Here is a 27328-nt window from a genome sequence, read left to right on the forward strand (position 1 = left end):
CAAAGTCACGTTGTGTGCTTGAATGTATGTATTTTCATCACACTTTACATCATTCTCTGCAGTAAGACGTTTCGTTTACAAAAGTTGTATATACATTTAGAAAATAGTGCACGAGACACACATACTCACAAATACACACAGACATGTGAGACTTCCATAAACATATTTTTTTTGCGGAAGTGTATAGACATGGTAATTGGCACATCTGAGAACAAGCTTTGTCGAGAGTTTATTTTTTATTTTTTGCATAATTTTCCTATTTTTCAAAAAGACCAATCAAAACAGGCACATTTGCAGATGCAGGCAGCTTCAGCAGGGAAGGTACTAATAACAGAGGATGAAAGTCTACTCAGCTCCAGGCCAGACTAATAGACTGTAGAGTAGGTCTACTCAGCTCCAGGCCAGACTAATAGACTGTAGTGTAGGTCTACTCAGCTCCAGGCCAGACTAATAGACTGTAGAGTAGGTCTACTCAGCTCCAGGCCAGACTAATAGACTGTAGTGTAGGTCTACTCAGCTCCAGGCCAGACTAATAGACTGTAGAGTAGGTCTACTCAGCTACAGGCCAGACTAATAGACTGTAGAGTAGGTCTACTCCGCTCCAGGCCAGACTAATAGACTGTAGAGTAGGTCTACTCAGCTCCAGGCCAGACTAATAGACTGTAGAGTAGGTCTACTCCGCTCCAGACCAGACTAATACAAAATATCCCTTTACTGTATAAACCCCTGAACTAGGGATCCAGCTCCTTCAGCGCTTCACACACACAGCTCTCGTCATGAAAACACAATCAATCCTAAAGTAAAAATATAGAAAAACATTTGCTCTCACTGAGAATGTGTCTATGATTCCCCCCCCCCACCCAAACAAATCACATGTAGTGTAAAGCAAATACATAATTTAGTGCAAATAGCAATAGATGAATCACTTTGGAATACTACGTTGAGTGTGAGAAACTACAATGCAGAATGACCAATCTAAAATATATCAGTAATGTCTTCAATAAGACGTAGACATCCAGGTAACTAAATGTAGCAGGATACTGTAGAAGGAAAAAACAAAACATGAAAAGCTTGACCCTGAACAATGGGGACAACTACTGGCTATGACAAGTGCTATATTCAGCTCACTCTTCATTCAATAAGGCTGCGTTTAAGGCAGTTCAAAAAATCTGGTCATTTTGACCAACAACATCAGATCTTTTCACACCAGATATTTTTTCAAAAGATAAAAAATATCTGATTTGAGCTGCCAGTCTAAACACAGCCTAATGGACACAAATAAGAACATTTGAAATAAAAACATGTTTAAAAAAAAAAAAAATTACAAATCTTGTTCTTGTATTGCAGAACACGATAAAAGACCATGATCAGATGAACGGAACGTTTCAAAAGTAAACCATGGATTTGTAGTGAACAAAATCCTCTTTTGGTGGAGTCAGTTATTGAAGTGAATCCCTGTGAAGTCAATGCATGTTGGACTCCAAATCGTTCTGAATCATAAAGCTGACTTTGAGAATGGATTCCAGAAGAACATATTTAAAAACCCTGCTGTCAAGTCCCTTGTAGTTGTGTCATTAAACCATGAAGGACTCCAGTCCAAGAACGACTGTAAACCATGAATGACTCCAGATGCCCTAGACAGTACATAGCATCTATCCAAACATCCTGATGCAAAGGAAAAGTTCTACACAATTCAACAGAAATACAGTGAGAGGATGTACCAATACCCAGAGTTACTAGAAGTCAGTGACTTCTCAATTTGATCTTTAGCCATGTTTGTGCGATTACCCCCCCCACCTTCCCTGTAGCCTTCCCTCCTCTCTCTGAAGTGCTGATCTAGGATCAGGTCTCCCCTTTTTAGTCATGATTTAAGAAGGCAAAAAATGATCCTAGATCAGCATTTCTGCTCGGAGACGCATTGTGAGTACGGGCCAATGTCTCCAGACGTTATTGAGGTTCTCATATGGGTCTCCTGTCATCTGCAGGTTTGAAGTAAGGGTTATCATATGGGTCTCCTCTCATCTGCAGGTTTGAAGTAAGGGTTCTCGTGGCCCTGCACCAGGTAGGAGTAGCGAGACGGGTTCTTCCCCTTGAACGTGTTCATGCTGTCTGAGGTCAGGTCATACGACCCGGTCTGAAACATTGACAGGCGGGAATGTCAGAGATCGCGCTGGACACACACACACACACACACACACACACACAGATACATGCAGACCCACACACAAAACGCACAAATCAAACAGCAACGTACATGAAATTAAGTTGACAAAACTGACCATTCATGAACGCTTTGTGTTCCTGGTACATTTTGAACTGTTGAAACCCAATAGGAATGATTTTCCTCCTACAACAAGTGGATCACATAAAGCTACTGGGAGCTATTGACTGTTCCGTCAAGCGTTCATGAAGTTTCACTCTTTCCCATCACAAAGGACAGGGTAGGTTTAGTCAAATCGTCCAGCAGAGGTTATAGGCTTGATTAGTTACGGAGAGGGAAAGCAAAGCATGATTAGACTTAGAACCTTACCTTCTTCCCCCGTTTAGGCAGGATGTGGAATCCCTAAAGCAACACACTGGGAGTCAGGCAAGGAAGGGAGGGAGCACATACATGCTAACTAACTAGCCAACATCAACACTAGAAGAACGCTACACTCTCCACCACGACGGCTACAGTTACGGAGCAAAAAAAGCAAATCAAATGGTACGTACGATTCTGGCGCGTTTTAATATAGGAGTTAAATAACAAGTAGCAACACAGCATTTTAAGGAGACAAAAACCTCTTAAATATGTTACACAAGACAAATGAGATCTTTGAGTTAGCGCATTAGGTTTCCAGAGGACAACAGCAGGGAGAGGAAAGCAGACAGGACAATTTACAATTTGGGGAAATGTACAAGCAGGAGGTTTATCTCGTCTCCATACGGTCTAGAATCCACTGGGTCAGAAGAACACAGGATTAATCACAGGTGACTCACCGCTCCGTTGGTGTGGGGCTTCATGTCGACCAGGTTGTGTGTGCTGCCCCCCTCGGTCATCTCCATGGGGGCTGAAGCCCAGTTGGTGCTGGCCCGGGGGATGGGGGTGATGCCCTGGGAGGTGGACCAGGGGCCCCGGAAGTCCTCCACAGGGTACGGGCTGCTGAACTCTGCTGAAGGCTTCTTCACCGACTGCGACCGGTACCTCCGAGACACACAGATAGGACAATGTAAATGCACAGCCCTATATCGGTAAGTCTCTCTGATGATACATTGTGGCGAGACGCCAATATTTTGTAGGGTGGGTGTTGAGCCAGGGGTGCAGCTAACACTTGACGGAGTAATGGTTAGAGGAGGGTGGTAGACCTCTGATGAGGGGCTGCATGAATGGAGGTTAGGGCTTGGCAGGAGAGGAAAGAAGGGAGAGAAGAGAAGATAGAGGAGTGGATGGATGGAGAGGAGAGGACAGAGAGGAGTGGATGGATGGAGAGGAGAGGACAGAGAGGAGAGAATGGAGGGAGAGGATGGAGAGGAGAGGAGGTAGAAGATGGTGAGGAGAGAAGCGAGAGGAGGGGGGAGGGAGAGGACGGAGAGGAGAGGAGGGAGACGACAGAGAGGAGGGAGAGAGAGGACGGGGAGGGGAGAAGGGAAAGGACGGAAATGAGAAAGGGGAAAGAGAGGACAAAGAGGAGAGAAGGGAGAGGAGAGGAGGGAGAGAGATGACGGAGAGGAGGGGGGAAGGAGAGGACGGAGAGGAGAGAAGGGAAAGGACGGAAAGGAGAAAGGGAGAAGAGGAGGGATAGGAGAGGAAAGAGAGGACAAAGAGGAGAGAAGGGAGAGGAGAGGACGGAGAGGACGGAGAGGAGAGAAGGGAGAGGAGGGAGAGGATGGAGAGGAGGGAGAAGATGGAGAGGAGGGAGAAGATGGAGAGGAAGGGAGAGGAGGGAGAGGAGAGACGGGACAGGAGAGAAGGCAGTTATATTCTTACCAGCAGCAGTATGCAAGCAGGCCCAGCAGCATGATGAGGAGGACTCCCCCCAGTACACAGGCAATGACCACCACTGCCAACAGAGCCGCTACACAGAGAGAGATACACACATGAACAAACTTCAGATAACAAGGAAATACAAACACCACACTAACTTTTATCACATCTCTGGACCCATTTGGTTCAGTAAGAGGAACTTTAGTCCAACTTACAGTCAGTGCAGTTGAATCCAGCGTAGCCAAACGCGCATCTGGAATAGAACAATAATAGCAAACATGATACACATTTCATATAATCTAACCACAATACATTGTTTTAGGTGACAGTAGTTCCTGGTGCAATTACAGGGTAAAGGCACAAGGGGGCGCTAGTTACTTGCAGCTATCTACGATGCTTCAATGCATCCACAGCAGGGGAACTATGCCTGACTCAACTAAACAAATAAGAGATTCAATTCAAATACTCACGGCACACATGTGTCTCCCTCTGACCTTTGACCACTGGGACAGGCTATGGAGAAAGAGGAAACATAGGTGAGAGACAGCCATAGAATTACATACAGACCATGTGAATTATCGGATCTCTGACAGTGACGTCACAGTTTCACAGAGAGGAACTAACATGGGAACACTGTGATCTTAACAGCCGCTCTGTGTACTGTGGCGCCACTATCACCGGAGGGATTAGGTGAAGCTCACCAACGTTTGCTCAATACATTTGCACAATCAACCAACATAATAAACACTTGCTCTTAGAGAAGTTGATATATGGTGTAACATCAGTAAGTACAATTTTTAGATTATGTGTAGTTTAACAATGGCGCTGTGGGGAGCAGAGTCATCTATGTTTAGTAGTTCTCCCCAACCCATAACTTCGCTGCTGGACAAAACTAATCCAGCCCCTGGCTCGGCAGATAGTGACCATGATTCTTCAGCTGGTTTCCAGGGCAACGGCCCCTTTGCAGACGAATACATTAAAGAGATATCGTGTGCCATGGGATCAGAGTGGAGAAACGTCGACACAGCACTTGACCCTCTCTCTCTCTCTCTCTCTCTCTCTCTCTCTCTCTCTCTCTCTCTCTCTCTCTCTCTCTCTCTCTCTCTCTCTCTCTCTCTCTCTCTCTCTCTCTCTCTCTCTCTCTCTCTCTCTCTCTCAATTCAATTTCAATTTTAATTTAAGGGCTTTAGTGGCATGGGAAACATATGTTAACATTGCCAAAGCAAGTGAACTAGATAGTAGACAAAAGTGAAATAAACAATACAATTTTACTGTGAACATTACACTCACAAAAAGTTCCAAAATAGTAAAGACATTACAAATGTCATATTATGTGTAAGTAGTTAAATTACAAAGGGAAAAATAAATAAACATAAATATGGGTATTATTTACAATGGTGTTTGTTCTTCACTGGTTGCCCTTTTCTTGTGGCACAAATCACAAATTTCACAAATCTTGGTGCTGTGATGGCACGCTGTTGTATTTCACCCAATAGATATGGGAGTTTATCAAAATTGGGTTTGTTTTTCAAATTCTTTGTGGATCTGTTTAATCTGAGGAAAACATGTGTCTCTAATATGGTCATCCATTTGGCAGGAGGTTAGGAAGTGCAGCTCACTTTCCACCTCATTTTGTGTGCAGCGTGCAAATAGCCTTGTCTTCTCTTGAGCCGCATTTTCTCAATAGCAAGGCTATGCTCACTGAGTGTACATAGTCAAAGCTTTCCTTAAGTTTGGGTCAGTCACAGTGGTCAGGTATTCTGCCATGGTGTACTCTGTTTATGGCCAACTAGCATTCAACTAGTTTTTCTGAATTATTTCCAATGTGTCAAGTAATTATCTTTTTGTTTTCTCATGATTTGGTTGGGTCTAATTGTGTTGCTGTCCTGGGGCTCTGTGGGGTCTGTTATGTGTTTTCTCTCACACGCACGCACGCACGCACGCACACACAAAAGTATTTAAATGAACGCAAATGCATTCTTTTGATGCTAACTTTCCCATTTTGTTCACTCTGATGCTAAGCCAAGTGCGCTTAACCTTGCTCTTGAGTCTGTCTGTGTCTATTTGTATCTCCTTTAGTATTTTCTCTCCATCAAATGGAATGTGTTCAGCAGCTCCATTATACAGTAGCGAAGCTGTTATCGTGTGTCTTGTGTAACATTTCAATGCACTCTGTACGTACAACCACAAAGACTCTCCCAAAACACATGATCACCGACTCCTATCTTGAAGGACCTTTCAATGAGCATAGAACCACTGGAGACAGGTTTGTACTCACCTGTGCAGCTTTGGTTTGAGTAGAAGCTGTTGATGTAGCCAGCCTTACAGGAGCATCTGGTCACTCCATCTTCTTTGTACTCGCACGTGGTAGAGCGGACCTCACACGGTTGGGGGGTCTGATCACATAGGTCAGTGGCTGGAGAAAGGATGGGGACACACCAGTCAGGATAGTGACACTGTGCGACGGTACTTCATGTTTTATGGGACTTTCTTTAATGGCTACAAAGTACGAGAATGTCAGTATTTTTGTCTGTCAATCAATCAATCAATCAATTAATCAATCAAATGTATTTATACAGCCCTTCTTACATCAGCTGATGTCACAAAGTGCTGTACAGAAACCCAGCCTAAAAGCCTCCCCCAAAAACAGCGAGCAATGCAGGTGTAGAAACCCTGTTGTTTGGCATTACATTCTCCTCCGGTACAATAAAGTACGTGTCTATTTATTATTTTCTATGAATATAAAGTATGGTTCAAGCTCTCAGGTAGTAAGAATCTCCCTGCTGGCCACTCCTTCTACACAGGGTGAAGCAGCAAGGCACAGTGCCCACCGTTAAATGTAGCTCTCTGCAGTATGGTCCCACAGGTCGTCCCACAGGCTTGTATGGCTTTCTCTATAGCGGCATTGGTCGAAGTCCGGGTGGCACTGGAGCCTAGTTTAAACACGTTGTTCACGGTCGCGATCACACTGCCTCGCCTGTAAAAAAAACATACATAGTTACCATAACAAGCCAGCTGATAAAATGCATGGTCAAACCTATGTCCTGGTCGTCACAACAAGTCCCACTGGGCACACACTGGTTGAATCAACGTTGTTTCCACGTTGTCTCACTGGAAGTACGCTGAGCCAACGTGGAAAAGATGTTGAAATTACGTCTGGCACGGTGAGCTATACATTGGATAACAACCATTCTTGACAATGTGGCGTAGAATCCTACCGAAGCAGCACAACATCAGTTTGGCTGTATCCAGACTCGTTTTCCAAGGCTCTTCTCAGCTAAAAACAAGATAAGAGAGGATTATTGTCCCACTCCGTCGCTCTGAGAGGAGAATACACTGTAACTACTGGGCTTTGTGACTCAAGGACCTACTGCCTCTGAGATCCTGGCTGCTGTTTGCTGAAATATCCCTGATGACCGGTTGCTCATTTCAGCCTGAAATGTCTGGTTGAGATGCAGGTCTCCAGAGAAGACTTGGGCTGAAAAGGAAGGGGGAAAAAGGAGTCAAAAAAGGAGTCCTCATCATCACCACTTATCCCCAGCACCCTTATAATCCCCAGCATCATCCCCATCGTCGTTTTCGTTATAACACTAACGACTAGCACTAACCTTGTACACAGCGGCCCTCTAAGAGAAAGGTCCCAGACATACACTGGCAGGTGCCGTTGAGACAGATGCTATCATACGGACAGGGAGAGGAGGGACACACTATGGAGATGGGTGGAGGCAGGGATGTGGTAGCAGTGATGGCTGACTCTGGCTGGGTGGTGATTCCACCGGTAGGGGAGGTGGAGGTGTGGAAAGGAGGAAGTGGGCTCTCACTAGTTTTGCTAGTTGGTTGCCCAGGGGTTTCTGTGGTAAAAAAAAAAGAAGAAGGAAAGAAGACATAACAAAGATCAAATTGGAAAGTAAGTTTCAACATTGATTAACATCTCACAGTGAAGATAATATCTTTGTTTTTAATCAGTTTGCGGCATTATATTTAGTCCTCCTTCAGACACAACACAGATCCAATCATGTTTACAACATTTGACACGGACAATTACATTTTAAAGCATACCTCCTGTAGGTGTGATGGTGGGTGAGGGGGCAGGGGTGATGGTGGAGGTGTCTACGGGGGCAGCAGTGCTGCTGCCTGGGGTTTGGGTTGAGCCTGGAGAGGGTGGGCTGGAGGAAGAGCCGGAGGTGGGGGGCAAAGCTGGAGTGCCAGCTGTGGTTGTAGAATCGGTAGTCCCCTCTGTTCCAGTGGTTTTGTCTGTATGAGGGCTCCCTGTAATGGTAGCGGTGGGGGATGAGGACGTGGAGCCATCGGTCACTGGAAGAGCGGTCTCAGGACCCCTTGTAGTGGCGGAGAGGGGTATTGAAGACAGGGTACTACCCTCAGTTGCTGGGAGAGAGGTCTGACCAGTTGGTGGGATGGTGGACTTTGTGATCCTTGAACCTGTGGTCTCACTGTCTTTGGTACCTGTATCTGTGGTAGCTGTGTTGATAGCTGTTGTTTCATGTGTGCCTGTCTCTGTGGTACCTGTATCTGTGGTAGCTGTGTTGATAACTGTTGTTTCATGTGTACCTGTATCTGTGGTAGCTGTGTTGATAGCTGTTGTTTCATGTGTACCTGTATATGTGGTAGCTGTGTTGATAGCTGTTGTTTCATGTGTACCTGTATCTGTGGTAGCTGTGTTGATAGCTGTTGTTTCATGTGTACCTGTGGTAGCTGTGTTGATAGCTGTTGTTTCATGTGTACCTGTATCTATGGTAGCTGTGTTGATAGCTGTTGTTTCATGTGTACCTGTATCTGTGGTAGCTGTGTTGATAGCTGTTGTTTCATGTGTACCTGTATCTGTGGTATCTGTGTTGATAGCTGTTGTTTCATGTGTACCTGTATCTGTGGTATCTGTGTTGATAGCTGTTGTTTCATGTGTACCTGTATCTATGGTAGCTGTGTTGATAGCTGTTGTTTCATGTGTACCTGTATCAGTGGTAGCTGTGTCGATAGCTGTTGTTTCATGTGTACCTGTATCTGTGGTAGCTGTGTTGATAGCTGTTGTTTCATGTGTACCTGTATCTGTGTTGATAGCTGTTGTTTCATGTGTACCTGTATCTGTGGTAGCTGTGTCGATAGCTGTTGTTTCATGTGTACCTGTATCTGTGGTTGCTGTGTCGATAGCTGTTGTTTCATGTGTACCTGTATATGTGGTAGCTGTGTTGATAGCTGTTGTTTCATGTGTACCTGTATCTGTGGTAGCTGTGTTGATAACTGTTGTTTCATGTGTACCTGTATCTATGGTAGCTGTGTTGATAGCTGTTGTTTCATGTGTACCTGTATCAGTGGTAGCTGTGTTGATAGCTGTTGTTTCATGTGTACCTGTATCTGTGGTAGCTGTGTTGATAGCTGTTGTTTCATGTGTACCTGTATCTGTGTTGATAGCTGTTGTTTCATGTGTACCTGTATCTGTGGCAGCTGTGTCGATAGCTGTTGTTTCATGTGTACCTGTATCTGTGGTAGCTGTGTTGATAGCTGTTGTTTCATGTGTACCTGTATCTGTGGTAGCTGTGTTGATAGCTGTTGTTTCATGTGTACCTGTATCTGTGGTAGCTGTGTTGATAGCCGTTGTTTCATGTGTGCCTGTCTCTGTGGTACCTGTATCTGTGGTAGCTGTGTTGATAGCTGTTGTTTCATGTGTACCTGTATCTGTGGTAGCTGTGTTGATAACTGTTGTTTCATGTGTACCTGTATCTGTGGTAGCTGTGTTGATAGCTGTTGTTTCATGTGTACCTGTATCTGTGGTAGCTGTGTTGATAGCTGTTGTTTCATGTGTACCTGTATCTGTGGTAGCTGTGTTGATAGCTGTTGTTTCATGTGTACCTGTGGTAGCTGTGTCGATTGCTGTTGTTTCATGTGTACCTGTATCTGTGGTAGCTGTGTTGATAGCCGTTGTTTCATGTGTGCCTGTCTCTGTGGTACCTGTATCTGTGGTAGCTGTGTTGATTGCTGTTGTTTCATGTGTACCTGTATCTGTGGTAGCTGTGTTGATAACTGTTGTTTCATGTGTACCTGTATCTGTGGTAGCTGTGTTGATAGCTGTTGTTTCATGTGTACCTGTATCTGTGGTAGCTGTGTTGATAGCTGTTGTTTCATGTGTACCTGTATCTCTGGTAGCTGTGTTGATAACTGTTGTTTCATGTGTGCCTGTCTCTGTGGTACCTGTATCTGTGGTAGCTGTGTATCTGTGTTGATAGCTGTTGTTTCATGTGCCTGTCTCTGTGGTACCTGTATCTGTGGTATCTGTGTTGATAGCTGTTGTTTCATGTGTACCTGTATCTGTGGCAGCTGTGTTGATTGCTGTTGTTTCATGTGTGCCTGTCTCTGTGGTACCTGTATCTGTGGTAGCTGTGTTGATAGCTGTTGTTTCATGTGTACCTGTATCTGTGGTAGCTGTGTTGAAGCTGTTGTTTCATGTGTACCTGTATCTGTGGTAGCTGTGTTGATAGCTGTTGTTTGCCTGTCTCTGTGGTACCTGTATCTGTGGTAGCTGTGTTGATAGCTGTTGTTTCATGTGTACCTGTATCTGTGGTAGCTGTGTTGATAACTGTTGTTTCATGTGTACCTGTATCTGTGGTAGCTGTGTCGATAGCTATTGTTTCATGTGTACCTGTATCTGTGGTAGCTGTGTTGATTGCTGTTTCATGGTACCTGTATCTGTGGTAGCTGTGTTGATAGCTGTTGTTTCATGTGTACCTGTAGCTGTGTTGATAGCTGTTGTTTCATGGTACCTGTATCTGTGGTAGCTGTGTTGATAGCCGTTGTTTCATGTGTGCCTGTCTCTGTGGTACCTGTATCTGTGGTAGCTGTGGATTGCTGTTGTTTCATGTGTACCTGTATCTATGGTAGCTGTGTTGATAACTGTTGTTTCATGTGTACCTGTATCTGTGGTAGCTGTGTTGATAGCTGTTGTTTCATGTGTACCTGTATCTCTGGTAGCTGTGTTGATAACTGTTGTTTCATGTGTGCCTGTCTCTGTGGTACCTGTATCTGTGGTACCTGTATCTGTGGTATCTGTGTTGATAGCTGTTGTTTCATGTGTGCCTGTCTCTGTGGTACCTGTATCTGTGGTATCTGTGTTGATAGCTGTTGTTTCATGTGTACCTGTATCTGTGGTAGCTGTGTTGATAACTGTTGTTTCATGTGTGCCTGTCTCTGTGGTACCTGTATCTGTGGTATCTGTGTTGATAGGTGTTGTTTCATGTGTGCCTGTCTCTGTGGTACCTGTATCTGTGGTATCTGTGTTGATAGCTGTTGTTTCATGTGTACCTGTATCTGTGGTAGCTGTGTTGATAGCTGTTGTTTCATGTGTACCTGTATCTGTGGTAGCTGTGTTGATAGCTGTTGTTTCATGTGTACCTGTATCTGTGGTAGCTGTGTTGATAGCTGTTGTTTCATGTGTACCTGTATCTGTGGTAGCTGTGTTGATAGCTGTTGTTTCATGTGTACCTGTATCTGTGGTAGCTGTGTTGATAGCTGTTGTTTCATGTGTACCTGTATCTGTGGTAGCTGTGTTGATAGCTGTTGTTTCATGTGTACCTGTATCTGTGGTAGCTGTGTTGATAGCTGTTGTTTCATGTGTACCTGTATCAGTGGTACTGCTGGTTGGGATAATGTCTGCAGTTGTGTTTGACTCTGTGGGGACATCAGCTGAGGTACGGCCTGTATGTTCCATGGTAGACGTAGAGTCACCTCTGCTAAGGGCAGGTGTGGTGGTGGGTGTTGTCATGTCACTGTCTGTAGACGGACTGTCTTTTTCGGTCGACTCAGGGGAAGTGACAGTGTACGCTGTGGTCTTGTGGGAGGAAGTCAACCTTGCTGTGCTGACCGACGAGGTAGTTCTTGTTTCCATCGCAGTGGTGCCGACTGCTCTCTTAGACTCTGTCGTATCAGAAGTGGAGGTCAGGTCTGTTGTCGTAGAGACCTCTTCAGTTTTAGAGATGGCCGCTGTTGTGGGTGAGGTGCCATCATTGCTCGGGAGGACAGTTGAGGGGTCCTGGGTGGTGATGGTGGCTCTGTCTGTGGTGGTGGAGCTGGGTTCAGTAGAGTCTGGGGTATTTGTGGATAAGAGGGTGGTGGATCTATCTCCTGGGGTCATGGATGTATCTGTGAGCCCAGGACTGTCATGTGTGCCAGGAGCGGTGTTGTTGGACTCTACCCCTACAGAAAAAGACACCACTGCAAACATACAGAAAGTCATGAGCTGAGCTTCATGTGCCCCATACACACACTGTAAAACACCCAAAACGTGCAATACTGAAACAGACCTGTTTATGTTAAGGTCAAAGGTTAGGGAGTCAAAGACTGTGGTCTCAACCAGAAGTCATAAACCTTGGCCAGTTACTCTTCTGGTGTACACCCCCCCCCGATAATCAGGGGTGATTTAGATCTGAGACTGATGAGTGAATTTAACTACCAGGTAGAAACCAAAAAAAATCAGAAGTGTTTGGGCCCTCCAGATAATAAATGGAATAGCCCTGGTTTACAGCATACGTTCCAATGCCACTTGGGCGATCTGCAAAAGCACTGGAATCCAAACACCAAAAGTGTTCCGTGTTTGAGCTCCGTGATGAAAACTCATTGTGGCATTTGCTTTAGCGTTCCCTGAGCTCACCATTCCAGTTGTGTCACAGAGACGTGCAAAGGTGGGTGACGTCATAAGCGTGACAAAAGACAAGCACACGATCGTCCCCTTACTGACGTACCTCAAATGCCACTGACTGCATCACGCAATAAACAGGTCAGCGTTGTGTCTAGCCAAGTCTATTACCCGTCTCTTCGAAGAGGACTCAGCGTCTTACTTATCTTAGCATGTTGTGGTGACGCCTGTCCACGGCACTGTTAAACCCAACCTGCTCTGGTCTCTTTCTGTTTGGAGGAGAACACAGGCAGCTTCACAGCAGCTTGAGGGGCAGCACACCCAGCAGGGGGCCTTTGATAGGGTACTGCCTCGGCCTGCTTACCCCGAGCCGCGGAGCTTGGACCTCATCTGTATGCGTTGGCTGAGTACATTCAACCTCCTTTTCCTATTTTCTCCTCCAGCTAGAGTAGAGAGGGAACACACGTACAACAGGGGGCCCCATCCCAAATGGCACCCCTATTCCCTACATAGTGCACTACTTTTGGCTCTGGTCAATATAGGGTGCCATTTGGGATGCAGTGGTTGCCTACGGCCTTATACAAACCCTGTGTTGCTCCTACCATACCAGGAAGCAGAGGTGCCGGAGGAAGTGGGGAGGGACCAAGACTAATATCTGATTCGGTGTGTGATTCAATTATTTTCCAGGAACACGCCAGAGTGTACATTGCATTGTGTGACCTAATGTCTCTGTAGCTCGGTAACCAAAACCCATTTACAGATGAAGAATGACCAAAGAGCACACACACCTGTCAAGGCCGAACGTAACGTCCATCCGTATTTGAGATAGAGAACACACTTGTATCCACATAGACTCTTTCACCACACACGCACGCAAGCGCACGAGCACGCACACACACACACACGCTGTGGTATGAGGGAGTGGATTGAATAAATACAGAGCTATCTGATATGAAATGCTTTTATGATCACATTTTATTGGTTATGACGATAACAAGGCGAGGTGACCGAAACCAGGAAGCGGCTCCCGAAACTAGACCAGTGTGTGACCAATGCTGCAAAACACCGACGTAGTTTACAGTACTGTAGCAATCTGTGAGCAACTCATGTAGATTACGAATGAAAGAAGATAGCCCCAAGGTTCTTGGTTGATTACCAGAGATAAAAACACAAGATTGAATTATCCCATTTTGTCCACAGTGCAAGACACGAGAAGTCAACAAGAAGTCAACAGTATGTTCCTATAATGAGATTTCTGTCAGTTATGCCCATCCCGCTATCTTCATACGATTATATGATGACATAGCTATGAGTAAGAGTCTTCCCCCTTCATATTGTACATCCTGGGTGTATCACCACAGTGTGTCACAGTACACTTTAATCTCTTGGTAAGCAAATGAAGACATTCTGCCCCTTGGTTAGATTCCTTCGCATAGATTTGCCAGTGGACCTTGGCGATGCAGACATGCCTGAGAGGATGTGTTGTGCTCAGACCAGCGTCTTAGCAGAAACCTGATAAAAAACACACAATGATGAAACCTAGCAATGTGGTTTCTAACTAAACATCTGGCAACCTAATATATGGTCCATTGTACTGGGAAACAACCATACAGATTCCAAACATAGGACATCTCCCTGGCAACCTGAGCAAAGAGCAGGCGGAGCCTAGATCATCCAGTGTGATCCTGGACAAGGCAGGCCAATTGACTTCCTCTCTAAGATGTATCAATGCCAAGCGCAAACACGTACAGTAGTGTAACGTGTAAATGGGTGTCAAAGCAGACGGTGGCGACAGAAAGCAGGCCCTGCCCCACAACACAACTACTGGGAAGTGAACGTCGAATTTAGCATCTCCACACAGTCAGCAGTTAGCCCACTACTTCCTGCTATTCTCCACCCAACACACAGACCTTTCTGGTAGGTCGGAGGTGTCGGTTAAACGCCACAAAAATTGATTTTGCACCCTCTACGTCAGCCTTTCTTAAAGTAGGGGTCGCGACCCAGAGTGGTCTAATTGCAGGAAATTAGCTGTAAAACTAAAAAACGTTTTTCTCTCTGCCCCATTGCAAAATGAGCAGAATTGCATGAAATGTTTTATAAAATTGCTTAAATGTCCTCTCCGCCCCATGGCATGATTTGTAGAATTGCAGAAAACTTGCTTTTAAACCATGACATTTTCTATACGCCCCATGGCAAAATTTGAAATGACTGAACACTGAATTTATCATTTGGGAACCAGGCTGAAAAAGTTTAAGAACCCTTACTCTAAGTCATGAGCTATGCAAATCTGTTGTGAGAGGTGAGAACAGTTGAGAACTATTGAAAACCGTTGAGAACTATTGATAACAGCTGAGAACAGTTGAGAACGATTGAGAAGACACTGGATGTCGAATCAACAACAAACCTCTATCAAAATGATACTGGGTGTAAAATCAACAGATACGCACTATTACAATCCTTTCTAAAAACACCATTAGTAAATCTAGCCACATCCCCAATACTGCTGCCATGCAAACAGCCATACAAAGGACACCATGATATCCAAGGCAACAGAGTGGAAACAGATGGTAAATTGGTAAGTTAAAGTAATGACAGAGATATCTGATCACTTCTCTCTCAGCACTGCAACGTTGACAAAACCGCCACGATGGTGTGTGTGTTGTGTGTGTGGTTGTGCGTGCGTGTTCGTGATGGCCTTTACAGAGTCCCCCCTCTCATTCAAATGCTTCTGTCTTGGAAAAGTTTCATCTCTCTTGAAAACAATCGCCGACGAAAATGAGTAGATATAGCTACTGGGGAGCCTTGATGGCGTCATAAAATAACCCCTGCCCATCTGACACTGGACTAAGGGGGAAGCTCCGGAACTAAGGCACAATTCCCCAGGCAAGAATATCACGCCTGACACACACACACACACGCACATATGAACCCGCACCACACACACACAGGTTTTCATCAAACACGCACACAGAGGCTATCCTGTGTCTTCCAGAGTCCTCTGAGGATTGTGTCCCTGAGTACAATACTTCCACCACGGGGGATTCAGATTCAGAGTGTTCACAGTAATAGTCACATGTACAGGGTTGCTGGTGTGGTTGCAGGGTTCAGTGAAAATCTTAGGCTTCGAGCTCCAACATGCGGGACTAAGTGAAATGAAAGAATGAAAATGGCAATGAAAAAACACAATAGAAATAGCATCATATACGTAATGACAGCTGTGTCAGTGATGAATAAATACTTGGTGTGGAGGCAGAGTTAAGACTGTTGAGGGGGTGGGGCGGATTGACCATAAGGGGAGCAGCATGGCCATTGAGGGGACCAAGTGAAATAAAAAACAATAACAATTAGAATTTTAAAAAAGTTCATTGATGGTGATGGGTGATGTTTCCCAGTGTCATGAGCAACGTAAAACTAAACTGGCGAGGGGAAGTCTTGTGTTTGAAATAGCACTGCCAACAGAGGAGGCTGGTGGGAGGAGCTATAGGAGGATGGCTCATTCATTCCATTGCTGGAATTACATTTACATTTAAGTCATTTAGCAGACGCTCTTATCCAGAGCGACTTACAAATTGGTGCATTCACCTTATTCACCTTGGAATGGAAGAAATGGAACAGTATCAAATACATCAAACATGTTCAACTCCGTTCCATTAACTCCATTCCAGCCTCGTCGGCCTGCCATTTCGTTTCAAGTTCCACGTTCTTTTTTATTACATTTTTTACCTTCTTTAACATCAGGACCGGCACGTTGTCCAACTACCACTCCTTTGAAACTTTATCTTCACTAACTTAATACCAGGAACTACTGGTAATGTTGTATTGAATAAAGCATATCAAACCAGAAGGGACACTGTACAGGTAGGGTAGAGTACAGTACAATGTATATTATGTATAAGGTATATTGCAGTACAGTATAGTGTATATTATGTATAAGATATATTGCAGTACAGTATAGTGTATATTATGGATAAGGTTTATTGCAGTACAGTATAGTGTATATTATGTATAAGGTATATTGCAGTAGAGTATAGTCTATATTATGTATAAGGTATATTGCAGTACAGTATAGTGTATATTATGTATAAGGTATATTGCAGTACAGTATAGTGTATATTATGGATAAGGTTTATTGCAGTACAGTATAGTGTATATTATGTATAAGGTATATTGCAGTACAGTATAGTGTATATTATGTATAAGGTATATTGCAGTACAGTATAGTGTATATTATGTATAAGGTTTATTGCAGGACAGTCCGAAGCCCTCTTTTAGGTATTAACCTTGTGTGACAGCCAGATAATCTCAGGCAGACACAATGAGATGATGGGGTTAAATCAGACCACACAGGGGTCAAAGGACACCGATGGGACTTCACCATAGGGGACCACACACTCAGGAAGAGCTCATATTTTTGTAAAGTGGTTTGAGACTTGCGAAATGCACTGCAAATAAAGCGTGACTTAAAACACCGACAAAATGGTTCCGTTTGGGTTGGGCCAGATTCACATCAAGTCACTGCGACGGGGTATACATTAGTGTCATACAGCGCGTCACACCCACAGTGAACTGAACACCGACGGACTCACAAACAGAATGAACGAAACATGGTCACAGTCTGTTACCCTGCCACACCCCCACACTCCCCTTCCCACACAGGAAGAAAAGGGAACAGCGTCGAGAGGAGGCTGAGCAATGTGGGAGTGTGTCTGTTGCCAGGAGACATCTGTTACCAGCTGTCAAAGTTCTGATGGCCACACTACAAATCACTGAGGGAGCGAGACAAAGAGAGAGAGAGAGAGAAAAGGGGGAGAGAGAAGAGGGAAAGAGGGACAGAGAGAGAGAGAGTGAGTGAGAAGGAGAAAGAGACTACACGCCGATGACGCTCGTCTTTCACACAGCGCCACACTTCACAGGCTTTCTTTTCATGTGGCACAATGTTACCTCTGTGAAGTGCCCCTTTATGAACTCAACCGACAGCCAGATAAACAATTACCTTGCTACCTGTTGCCCCTCAAACCCAACCCCCACAGACTCTACTCTGTAATGTACTTCTTAGCTAATATGTGTCCCAAATTGAGAACAGTCCATGACTAGGGTGGCTGAAGTCTTTGACAATTTTTAGGGCCTTCCTCTGACACCGCCTGATATAGAGGTCCTGGATGGCAGGAAGCTTGTCCCCAGTGATGTACTCGGCCGTACACACTACCCTATGTAGTGCCTTGTGGTCGGAGGCCGAGCAGTTGCCATACCAGGCAGTGATGCAACCATGCTCTTGTTGGTGCAGCTGTAGAATCTTTTTGAGGATCTGAGGACCCATGCCAAATCTTTTCAGTTTCCTTAGGAGGAATAGGCTTTGTCGTGCCCTCTTCACAACTTTCTTGGTGTGCTTGGACCATTTTAGTTTGCTGGTGATATGGAAGCCAAGGAACTTGAAGCTCTCAACCTGTTCCACTACAGCCCCGTCGATGAGAATGGGGGCGTGCTCGGTCCTCCTTTTCCTGTAGTCCACGATCATCTCCTTTGTCTTGATCACGTTGAGTCATGACGGTTCCTGCATCCAGTACACACTTTCAGTCACTTGGAGTTGCCACGGAAACATGCCCAGTTTACGGCTGGGAATTAGCGAAACGCTTTCCTGAAATAGTTTTTTTTCATCACATCTACCAGCACTGTGAGAAACACAGACCTGATAACGGAATGCTCACGGAAAAACAGAGAAAGAAAGAAAGAAAGAAAGAAAGAAAGAAAGAAAGAAAGAAAGAAAAAATAAAGAAAACAAGAGAGACAAAGATAGAAAGAAATATGGGCCATCAAGTTAGCGACTGAACCCACAGAGACTGAAAACGAAAGGATTTTCTAATTAGCGTCACCACAGTAATGTGACGTCCCTTCAGAGTTGATTACTGTCTTCTAGTCTGTCTGTCCATGCTGTTCACTGTTACAAATTCGATACTAATAGTCACTAATATACTAACAGTCACTAATAGTGCTCACAAATGACATATCCAACATTCTGAAACGATAGGGGGTGTAATAGCATGTATAACATCTCAGTACTTAACAAAACATGTAAAAAACTATATGTACATGACCTAGGACTAGTAATGTAGGACTTCAGTCCATGCTAATTAGAAGTACCTGGTACAGGCCTCAGAGCCGGCTAATGAGGTGGACATTTCTAACATACTGCTTTATGAACTGGTGGTGCAATGCTTGTAGGGGCTCTGTAGGGAATGTTCCCCTTCTTACATCAGACGCACGCATGCACGCACGCACGCACGCACGCACGCACTCACGCACACACACACACACACACACACACACACACACACACACACACACACACACACACACACACACACACACACACACACACACACACACACACACACACACACACACACACACACACACACACACACACACACACACACACAGTAGCAGCAAGCAGGCCAGCTTCCTTCAGCTTCCCCTGGTGTAGGGAGTCTATCTGCCCTTGGGGCCCTGTCCATTTCTCTGTTACCACGGCTGCCACATCAAAGCCCGGCAGCTGACGCCAGTTCACCAGGGGTGACCCTATCTCATGGAAATGAGGAGGAGCTTTGATTTTCACCTCTTACGGACCAACCGCAGCCATATCCCTGTGTCTGCTATTCTCTTTCAATCACCCCCCCCTTTCTCTCTCTCATTGAAAAGGTGCCTCATACAGATAATGGTTCTTTCTGAAACCTCTTCCCTCGGATATGGGGATATAAACCTTCTATTGAACCGCCGCGTTTCTTCGTCCTTCTGCTTAGTCTGGCGTTTGTCAAGCAACTTTGGGTCCTTGAAAAGCGCTATAAAAATACCATTCACTATTATTAAGGTTGCTGATGCCGCTGCAATGTCTCTGTGACAAAGATTCCTCACATAGTAATAAACGCTGCTTGGGGGACAGATTCCTAATTAGTCTAATCAAGCTGAACATGTCCATGGTCAATGAGAATGGTTCTCTCGCACTACATTTATCCAATATCATGATGATGATGATGTCTGCTGTGCACAGTTGCTCATGGGAAAGTTGCTTGTGACAATGTATACCACATTTTACATTCAAATCAACAGGACAATATCCATGTGCATTGTCATAACTGGGTATATGTGCATTGTCATAACTGGGTGTATGTGCATTGTCATAACTGGGTATATGTGCATTGTCATAACTGGGTATAGGTGCATTGTCATAACTGGGTATATGTGCATTGTCATAACTGGGTATATGTGCATTGTCATAACTGGGTATAGGTGCATTGTCATAACTGGGTATATGTGCATTGTCATAACTGGGTATAGGTGCATTGTCATAACTGGGTATAGGTGCATTGTCATAACTGGGTATATGTGCATTGTCATAACTGGGTATAGGTGCATTGTCATAACTGGGTATAGGTGCATTGTCATAACTGGGTGTATGTGCATTGTCATAACTGGGTATAGGTGCATTGTCATAACTGGGTATAGGTGCATTGTCATAACTGGGTATATGTGCATTGTCATAACTGGGTATATGTGCATTGTCATAACTGGGTATATGTGCATTGTCATAACTGGGTATATGTGCATTGTCATAACTGGGTATAGGTGCATTGTCATAACAGGGTATATGTGCATTGTCATAACTGGGTATAGGTGCATTGTCATAACTGGGTGTATGTGCATTGTCATAACTGGGTATAGGTGCATTGTCATAACTGGGTATAGGTGCATTGTCATAACTGGGTATATGTGCATTGTCATAACTGGGTATATGTGCATTGTCATAACTGGGTGTATGTGCATTGTCATAACTGGGTATATGTGCATTGTCATAACTGGGTATAGGTGCATTGTCATAACTGGGTATATGTGCATTGTCATAACTGGGTATATGTGCATTGTCATAACTGGGTATATGTGCATTGTCATAACTGGGTATATGTGCATTGTCATAACTGGGTATAGGTGCATTGTCATAACTGGGTATAGGTGCATTGTCATAACAGGGTATATGTGCATTGTCATAACTGGGTATATGTGCATTGTCATAACTGGGTATATGAGCATCGTCATAACTGGGTGTATGTGCATCGTCATAACTGGGTATAGGTGCATTGTCATAACTGGGTATAGGTGCATTGTCATAACTGGGTATAGGTGCATTGTCATAACTGGGTGTATGTGCATTGTCATAACTGGGTATAGGTGCATTGTCATAACTGGGTATAGGTGCATTGTCATAACTGGGTATAGGTGCATTGTCATAACTGGGTATATGTGCATTGTCATAACTGGGTATATGTGCATTGTCATAACTGGGTATAGGTGCATTGTCATAACTGGGTATATGTGCATTGTCATAACTGGGTATATGTGCATTGTCATAACTGGGTATATGTGCATTGTCATAACTGGGTATATGTGCATTGTCATAACTGGGTATATGTGCATTGTCATAACTGGGTATATGTGCATTGTCATAACTGGGTAAGGCAGGTAGCCTGGCGGGTTTGAGCGCTGGGCCAGTAACCGAAAGGTTGGAGGATTGAATCCGAACCCGAGCCGACAAGGTAAAAATCTGTCGTTCTTCCCCGAGCAAGATAGTTAACACACTGTTCCCCGGGCGCCAAAGATGTAGATGTCGATTAAGGCAGCCCCCCGCACCTCTCTGATTCAGAGGGGTTGGGTTAAAAGCGGAAAACACATTTCAGTTGGATGAATTCAGCTGTACAACTGACGAGGTACAGTATGCCCTTTCTCTAAAGGTCTTGTATTGTTTGTCTGTGAGATTACATCGAGGGAATCAACAGGTTTCCTAATTCCCGAAAGATAATTTCACGCTGTTCTCAAATCAAAGTTAATTTGTTGCGTACACCGATTAGCAGATGCTAAAGCAGGTGCAGCTAAATGCTTTTGTTTAAAAGTCCGACAGTGCAGTAAATGTCTAACAGTACAATACTAATACAGAATTATAAAGTGAGGGGTTCGAGCCCTGAATGCTGATTGGCTGACAGCCGTGGTATATCGGACCGTATACCATATGGGTATGACAAAACATTTATTTTTACTGCTCGGATTACATTGGTAACCAGTGTATAATAGCAATAACGCACCTCGGGGGCTTGTGATATATGGCCAATATAACACGGCTAACTCCGCGATGCGTTGTGCCTATGAACAGCCCTTAGCCGTGGTATATTGGCCATATACCACTCCTCCTTGGGCCTTATTGCTTAAATACTCCCCGTAGTCTTCCTGTGCCTTGCCTGTCTGGGGTAGGGCCTGCCTGACACAAACAAATAAACAAACAAACAAACAAAACACACACCACTCACAGACACAAAGACACACACACTGACAGAAGAAAGGCAGTAACAGTATTTGCCAACATCGGGCACCACAGCAGGACTCAGGGTGGCACGGAAGGACACACAGAGCACAGTACTACTTTCTATATTAGGGAAAGATCAGAAGGTTTAAGTTGCAGTCATTGGTTTATTCTCTTGTCTTTTTATTCATCGTTTATTTATTTACATGCTTTTCCCCCTTGGTCTCTCTCTCAGTGACCTCTCTACCTTCAGCTTGACCCGTGCCTTGCCCTAGTTGTAAAACTTAAGGGGAGGGGAGTTGTGTGTGTCTACGTCCCCCTCCTTATATCAGCACAGAGGGCTCGTCCAGCCTTGACTATCTGTAGGTAACATATGGTTCTCTGGAGCAGCAAGCACTCCTCGCTCACTGGGCACCCTCCTCGCTCACATATCATATCCTATTAAAGCTCGGCCGGCACATGCTTTCCAATTACAGAGTGAGATTTACAGCCCCGGAGAGAAGCCCTAATCCAACTCAGCGAGAGGGAGGAAAGAGGAGGGGAGAGAGGTGACAAGATGAAAGACAAGATGAAAGAAAAAAGAAGAAGAAGAAGCAAGAGTGTCTATGAAAAGGGGAGGGCAGGCAGCAAGAGAGAGAGAGATCATGGGTAAAGTCTGAGCGGCATAGTGAGGGGAAAGGAGAGGTCTCAGACAGTCTCCACTGAAAATACTCTATGCATTAGCAATATAAGAGGAGGGGGAGGGGGGTCATTTTTGGACAATGATGTAATCCGGGTACTTTAAATGATTTACAACCCGATGGTGGTTCGACTTTCTGGAACTGGCTTAGGATCCGTTTGCACTTTGACACACAGAGAGCGAGACACTAACGAACCCATGTCACACTCATCGTACCCCTTTACTCTGACCTCGGCATAGTGATCACTCGTTGATATCTGGGCTTCATCACACTTAAAAGGGAGGACTGATGAATGTGTGTGTGTGTGTGTCCTCGCTCAGTCCACCCCATCCATCACCTCCCGTAAAGACCCTGCATGCTCTGCACATATAATATCATGACTAACCACCAAAACTATGAAGCTTCTGACATGAATAATGTATGTGGTCAGAGAGGAAAGAGACAGGGTTAAGAAGAGGAGGAGAAGAGACACTGAACATGCCCCCCTCCTCTTTGAGAGATTTCTTATCGGGGGCACACACACACACGCTGGACGATGGCGTCCATGGCGCCAGACTCAGGGGAAGAGGTGATCGAACCCTCAGGAGATCCTTCATCTGTATCTTTTTACTGCTGACTGCCTGCCTGCCGCGCACACACACACACACACACACACACACACACACACACACACACACACACACACACACACACACACACACACACACACACACACACACACACACACACACACACACACACTCAGTCATGCTTCTTGTACAAGCCTCCTTCAGTTCAGAGCCTAGCTCTCTCCCTGAGTTGCAGAGTCCTTAAACACATGACAAGTGATTGAACTATAAAAACAGCCTGCAGGGACCAGGGGACCTAACAAGGACCGAGCCACATGACAGTGTCTCCTCTCAGGCCTCTGGTGGTAACCTTTGACCTTAAATATGTCCTTCCCTATAAGGGCAGGGATAGGCAACTTTGATGGAGGTGAGGGCCACAAAAAATCTGAACTCATCATGAGGTCCTAACGTTTTGGGGGCCCTAAGCGGTTTTGCCATGGGGCGCAGAGAAGATTTTGTAATGTTATAACTCATTTCATGCAATTCTACTCATTTTGCAAAGGGACGCTGAACACGCTTACAGTTTTCCAGCCTATTTCCTGGAATTGTACACATTTTCTAATAGGGTGGAGAGAACTGTTTGCCGTCTTTTAATATGATATCTGAATGAGAGTGACTAACAAAATCAATGGGGGCCCCCTGGTCGGAAAACCAATGGGGGCCCCCTGGTCGGAAAACCAATGGGGGCACCCTGGTCGGAAAACCAATGGGGGCCCCCTGGTCGGAAAATCAATGGGGGCCCCCTGGTCGGAAAACCAATGGGGGCCCCCTGGTTGGTAATTCGCCCATGATACTAAAGGTTTAGATAGCTGGATGCTAGACTAACTTACCAATCTAAAAAATGTTAGCTGACATTGGCTATTTGAGTGATTGTCAGGGAGAAAAACTGCTGATGCACAACCAAATTTCCAAATTGCACTTTGTGTATTCTACTATTTTAACTCGCAACAGTAAGTTGAGATCCCGACTCAGTACCTAAAAAATACAAATAAAAATGTATCCGTGGGCCAACAAAAGGGGGCATGCGGGGCCACCAGTTGCCCATCCCTGCTATAGTTGGCAAAGTGATGAAGCAACCCCAGAGCAGCCCTAATTAAGAGACCGCGACCAATATAATCAACTTCCATATAGGGCAGCAGGGCTAAGCAACAGCATTGCTGAGCCTGTAGGCTCATTAAGGTTCCACAGTACACTTCAACAGTGTTGCAGGCTGAAAGAGTATAGAAGAGAGATTCTCTGAATGGTTAAGATGTGTGTCGCAGGGACTTTTTACACTATCCCCCATCCCTGACTCACACCCAGTCAGAGAGCATTAGAACCAATGACTCAGTCTTCAGTAAGCCTTGGCCTCTATTTGGAGATTTTTGGGGAACCTCCTGCTAAGAGTCTAAGATAGCTACTAGTTTTTAAGTATTAGTACTGTATATATGAAAAGATATCCATCAGAGCCTTCTTAAGTAATGGTTTCTTACCTTACATAATAATGGATACAATAAAACATACACTATATATACAAAAGTATGTGGACAGCCCTTCAAATTAGTTGATTCGGCTATTTCAGTCACACCCATAGCTGACAGGTGTTTAAATTCTGGCACACAGACACGCAATCTTCATAGACAAACATTGGCATTAGAATTGTCTTACTGAAGAGCTCAGTGACTGTCATAGGATGCCACCTTTCCAACAAGTCAGTTCTTCAAATGTCTGCCCTGCTAAAGGTGGCCCGGTCAACTGTAAGTATTGTTATTGTGAAGTGGAAACGTCTAGGAGAAACAACGGCTCAGCAATGAAGTAGTAGGCCAGAATGGGATCCGAATGGGATCAGAATGGGATCAGAATGGGATCCGAATGGGATAGCTGAGTGCTGAAGCACGTAGCGCGTAACAATTGTCTGTCCTCGGTCACAATATTCACTAGCAAGTTCCAAACTGCCTCTTGGAAGCAATGTCAGCACAAAAACTGTTAGTCGTGAGCTTCTTGAAATGGGTTTCCGTGGCCAAGCAGCCGCACACAAGCCTGAGATCACAATGCACAATGCCAATTGTCGGCTGATGTGGTGTAAAACTCGCCGCCATTGGACTCAGTGGAAACGCGTTCTCTGGAGTGATGAATCACACTTCACCATCTGGCATTCCGATGGACAAATCTGGGTTTGGCGGATGCCAGGGGAAATGCTACCTGTCCCAATGCATAGTGCCAATGTAAAGTTTGGTGGAAGAGGAATAATGGTCTGGGGCTGGTTTTCATGGTTCGGGTTAGGTCCCTTAGTTCCAGTGAAGGGAAATCTTAACGCTACAGGATACAAGGGCATTCTAGACGATTCTGGAATGAGATGTTCGAGGAGCAGGTGTCCACATACTTTTGGTAATGTAGTGTGTTTGAAAATGTAACTTAAGTGACTCTAGGGTAGGCTAGTGATGGTAAATATAGCCTAGTTTGGTTTAGTTTAGTTTAGCCTAATAATCTCCACTGCATTGCTATCCATTTGGCAGCTTTAATGTTATTACATCGTTATTCCAGTGACATTGCAAACTTATGGGAACAAAAGTATAAACATAGCCTATGGCAATGGATAGGCTAAAATGGGCAACGATTGGAGATTGATTTAAATACCCTACAGAACTCAGGATTTTCCATCTATATCCTACACGAAATGGCACCTGCTTTGAGAAGTGTATTTGGAACAATATTCCACAGAATGATCCATAGGTACAAGTTTCAACAACAAGACATTATTATCCTATAAAACATTGAAATGGAGCTTACCTGTGACAACAATCCATAGGAGGATGAAAAGCTGATGAGAAAATAATATCATGTTCACTCTGTGTAACGTTTCGTCCGAGTTCAGATAATCAAGAGCAACAAGAACAGCGGTGAAGTAACGGTCCTACTGGAGACGCAATAACTAACTCCCCTCGTCTGTCCGTGTCTGCCACAGGTGGGTCTCTCTTTGAGCCCGTTTAGAGGTCTCAGCCCTATTAAATGCTTAGTCCCTCCTCATGGGGCGGGCTCTGCTGCCTCCCTTCAACAAGCTCGGTCAATGACAGTCCTGAGTGTCCGCTCGCCAATACCGGGAAAGTAGATAAGGTGAGTTGCGCACAAGACCTCGGCCTGTGCTATTTTTGGCATAGTCTGGCATTGGCGATTATTTTATGTGCTTTTATATTACAGTATTGGAACTATTCAACAAACACTCACTTTTGGACATTGTTTGCAAGTAAAACTTATATGATGACAAATCAAGTATAAAAACGTTTTATAAGACCTGCACTAATGTCCCCATCTGAAGGAAACGTTTCGATAAGTTGAAGCCTGCTACATTTTACATAGAGGACTTGTTCATACAAACTGGGCAATTGAGCTGTAATGAATACACATTTGCGAGTCTTTATGAGCTATAACCTACTGTAGGATAATGTTCCCGTTGGGAGGATTTTATGGCTGTATCTGATCAGATAGCATTTCCATCACAACACGTGGCATTTGTTTGCATCTGGCAAGATCAACCCAATGTATAAACATTTATATGGTTCCTGGACAATGGCATTTCTAACTTTTATGCATTCAAATGTATGTGAATGGTCCTCTTAGGCAAAATGTAGAGGCATTGTAATGGTCTACTGAATAGACAGAGGCAAATGATGGACAATACACAAAAGGTGCTATCTAGAGTGTTCTCTGGCTGTCCCCATAGGAGAAACCATTTGAATAATTATTTTTGGTTCCAGGTATAACCCGTTTGTGTTCCATGTAGAACCAACCCTCTGTGGAAAGGGTTCTACATGGAACTCAAAAGGGTTCTACCTAGAACCATAAGGGCTCTCTCTACCTGGGACCAAAAATAATTATTCAAAAAGGGTTCCCCTATGGGGACAGCTGAAGAACCGTGTTGGAACACTTTTTTTCTGAGTGTACCTAACCTTTTCTATAATTGAATCAAATTAGCTTGAGGTGTTCTTGCTCTGCGGGTTTTATTGATCTGAAGACGTCGGGCATTTGACAGCACAAAAACTGTCTCAAAGGGTAACATATTCATTAATACGCACATATTTGATCTCAACACTAAACTTTCAGATGCGTCAAGTG

General features: G+C 44.6%; 1 protein-coding gene across 50 annotated transcripts; it reads right to left on the minus strand.

The window, feature by feature from the left end:
- Nucleotides 1-1793: 1793 nt before the first annotated feature.
- LOC118365226 (mucin-2) lies at nt 1794-26179 on the minus strand. Of its 50 annotated transcripts, none has more exons than XM_052490775.1 (22): nt 26006-26179; nt 11321-12184; nt 11006-11110; nt 10738-10797; nt 10019-10108; nt 9869-9928; nt 9500-9829; nt 9149-9454; nt 8978-9103; nt 8843-8932; nt 8024-8797; nt 7573-7815; nt 7336-7442; nt 7183-7241; nt 6796-6941; nt 6243-6380; nt 4435-4477; nt 4180-4217; nt 3968-4055; nt 2980-3184; nt 2531-2563; nt 1794-2134 (listed from the first exon to the last, which is right to left on the minus strand). In XM_052490775.1, the coding sequence occupies exons 1-22, from the start codon at nt 26055-26057 to the stop codon at nt 2003-2005; spliced, it is 4089 nt and encodes a 1362-aa protein (XP_052346735.1). In that variant the 5' UTR covers nt 26058-26179; the 3' UTR covers nt 1794-2002. The 50 variants fall into 50 exon arrangements, with proteins under 50 accessions (XP_052346735.1, XP_052346720.1, XP_052346733.1 ...); XM_052490760.1 differs by lacking the exons at nt 9869-9928; nt 10738-10797 and adding exons at nt 10340-10384; nt 10482-10571 and having other exon boundaries at nt 9500-9868; nt 9929-10108; nt 10841-11065; nt 11171-12184; XM_052490773.1 differs by lacking the exon at nt 9869-9928 and having other exon boundaries at nt 9500-9868; nt 9929-10108.
- Between the last annotated feature and the right edge of the window lie 1149 nt (nt 26180-27328).

Source organism: Oncorhynchus keta, chromosome 32 (assembly GCF_023373465.1).
Source record: "Oncorhynchus keta strain PuntledgeMale-10-30-2019 chromosome 32, Oket_V2, whole genome shotgun sequence".
NCBI lineage: Eukaryota > Metazoa > Chordata > Actinopteri > Salmoniformes > Salmonidae > Oncorhynchus > Oncorhynchus keta.

Bases quoted from the DNA above. Each gene is read 5' to 3' on its own strand.
- LOC118365226 (XM_052490760.1), bottom strand. From the start codon at position 26,057: ATGATATTATTTTCTCATCAGCTTTTCATCCTCCTATGGATTGTTGTC. The intron at 10,572-10,840 runs GTACACATGAAA...CCACAGATACAG, and splicing joins CACAGCTACCATAGATACAG to GTACACATGAAACAACAGTT. The intron at 6,381-6,795 runs GTGGGCACTGTG...TCCTTTCTCCAG, and splicing joins GCAGAGAGCTACATTTAACG to CCACTGACCTATGTGATCAG.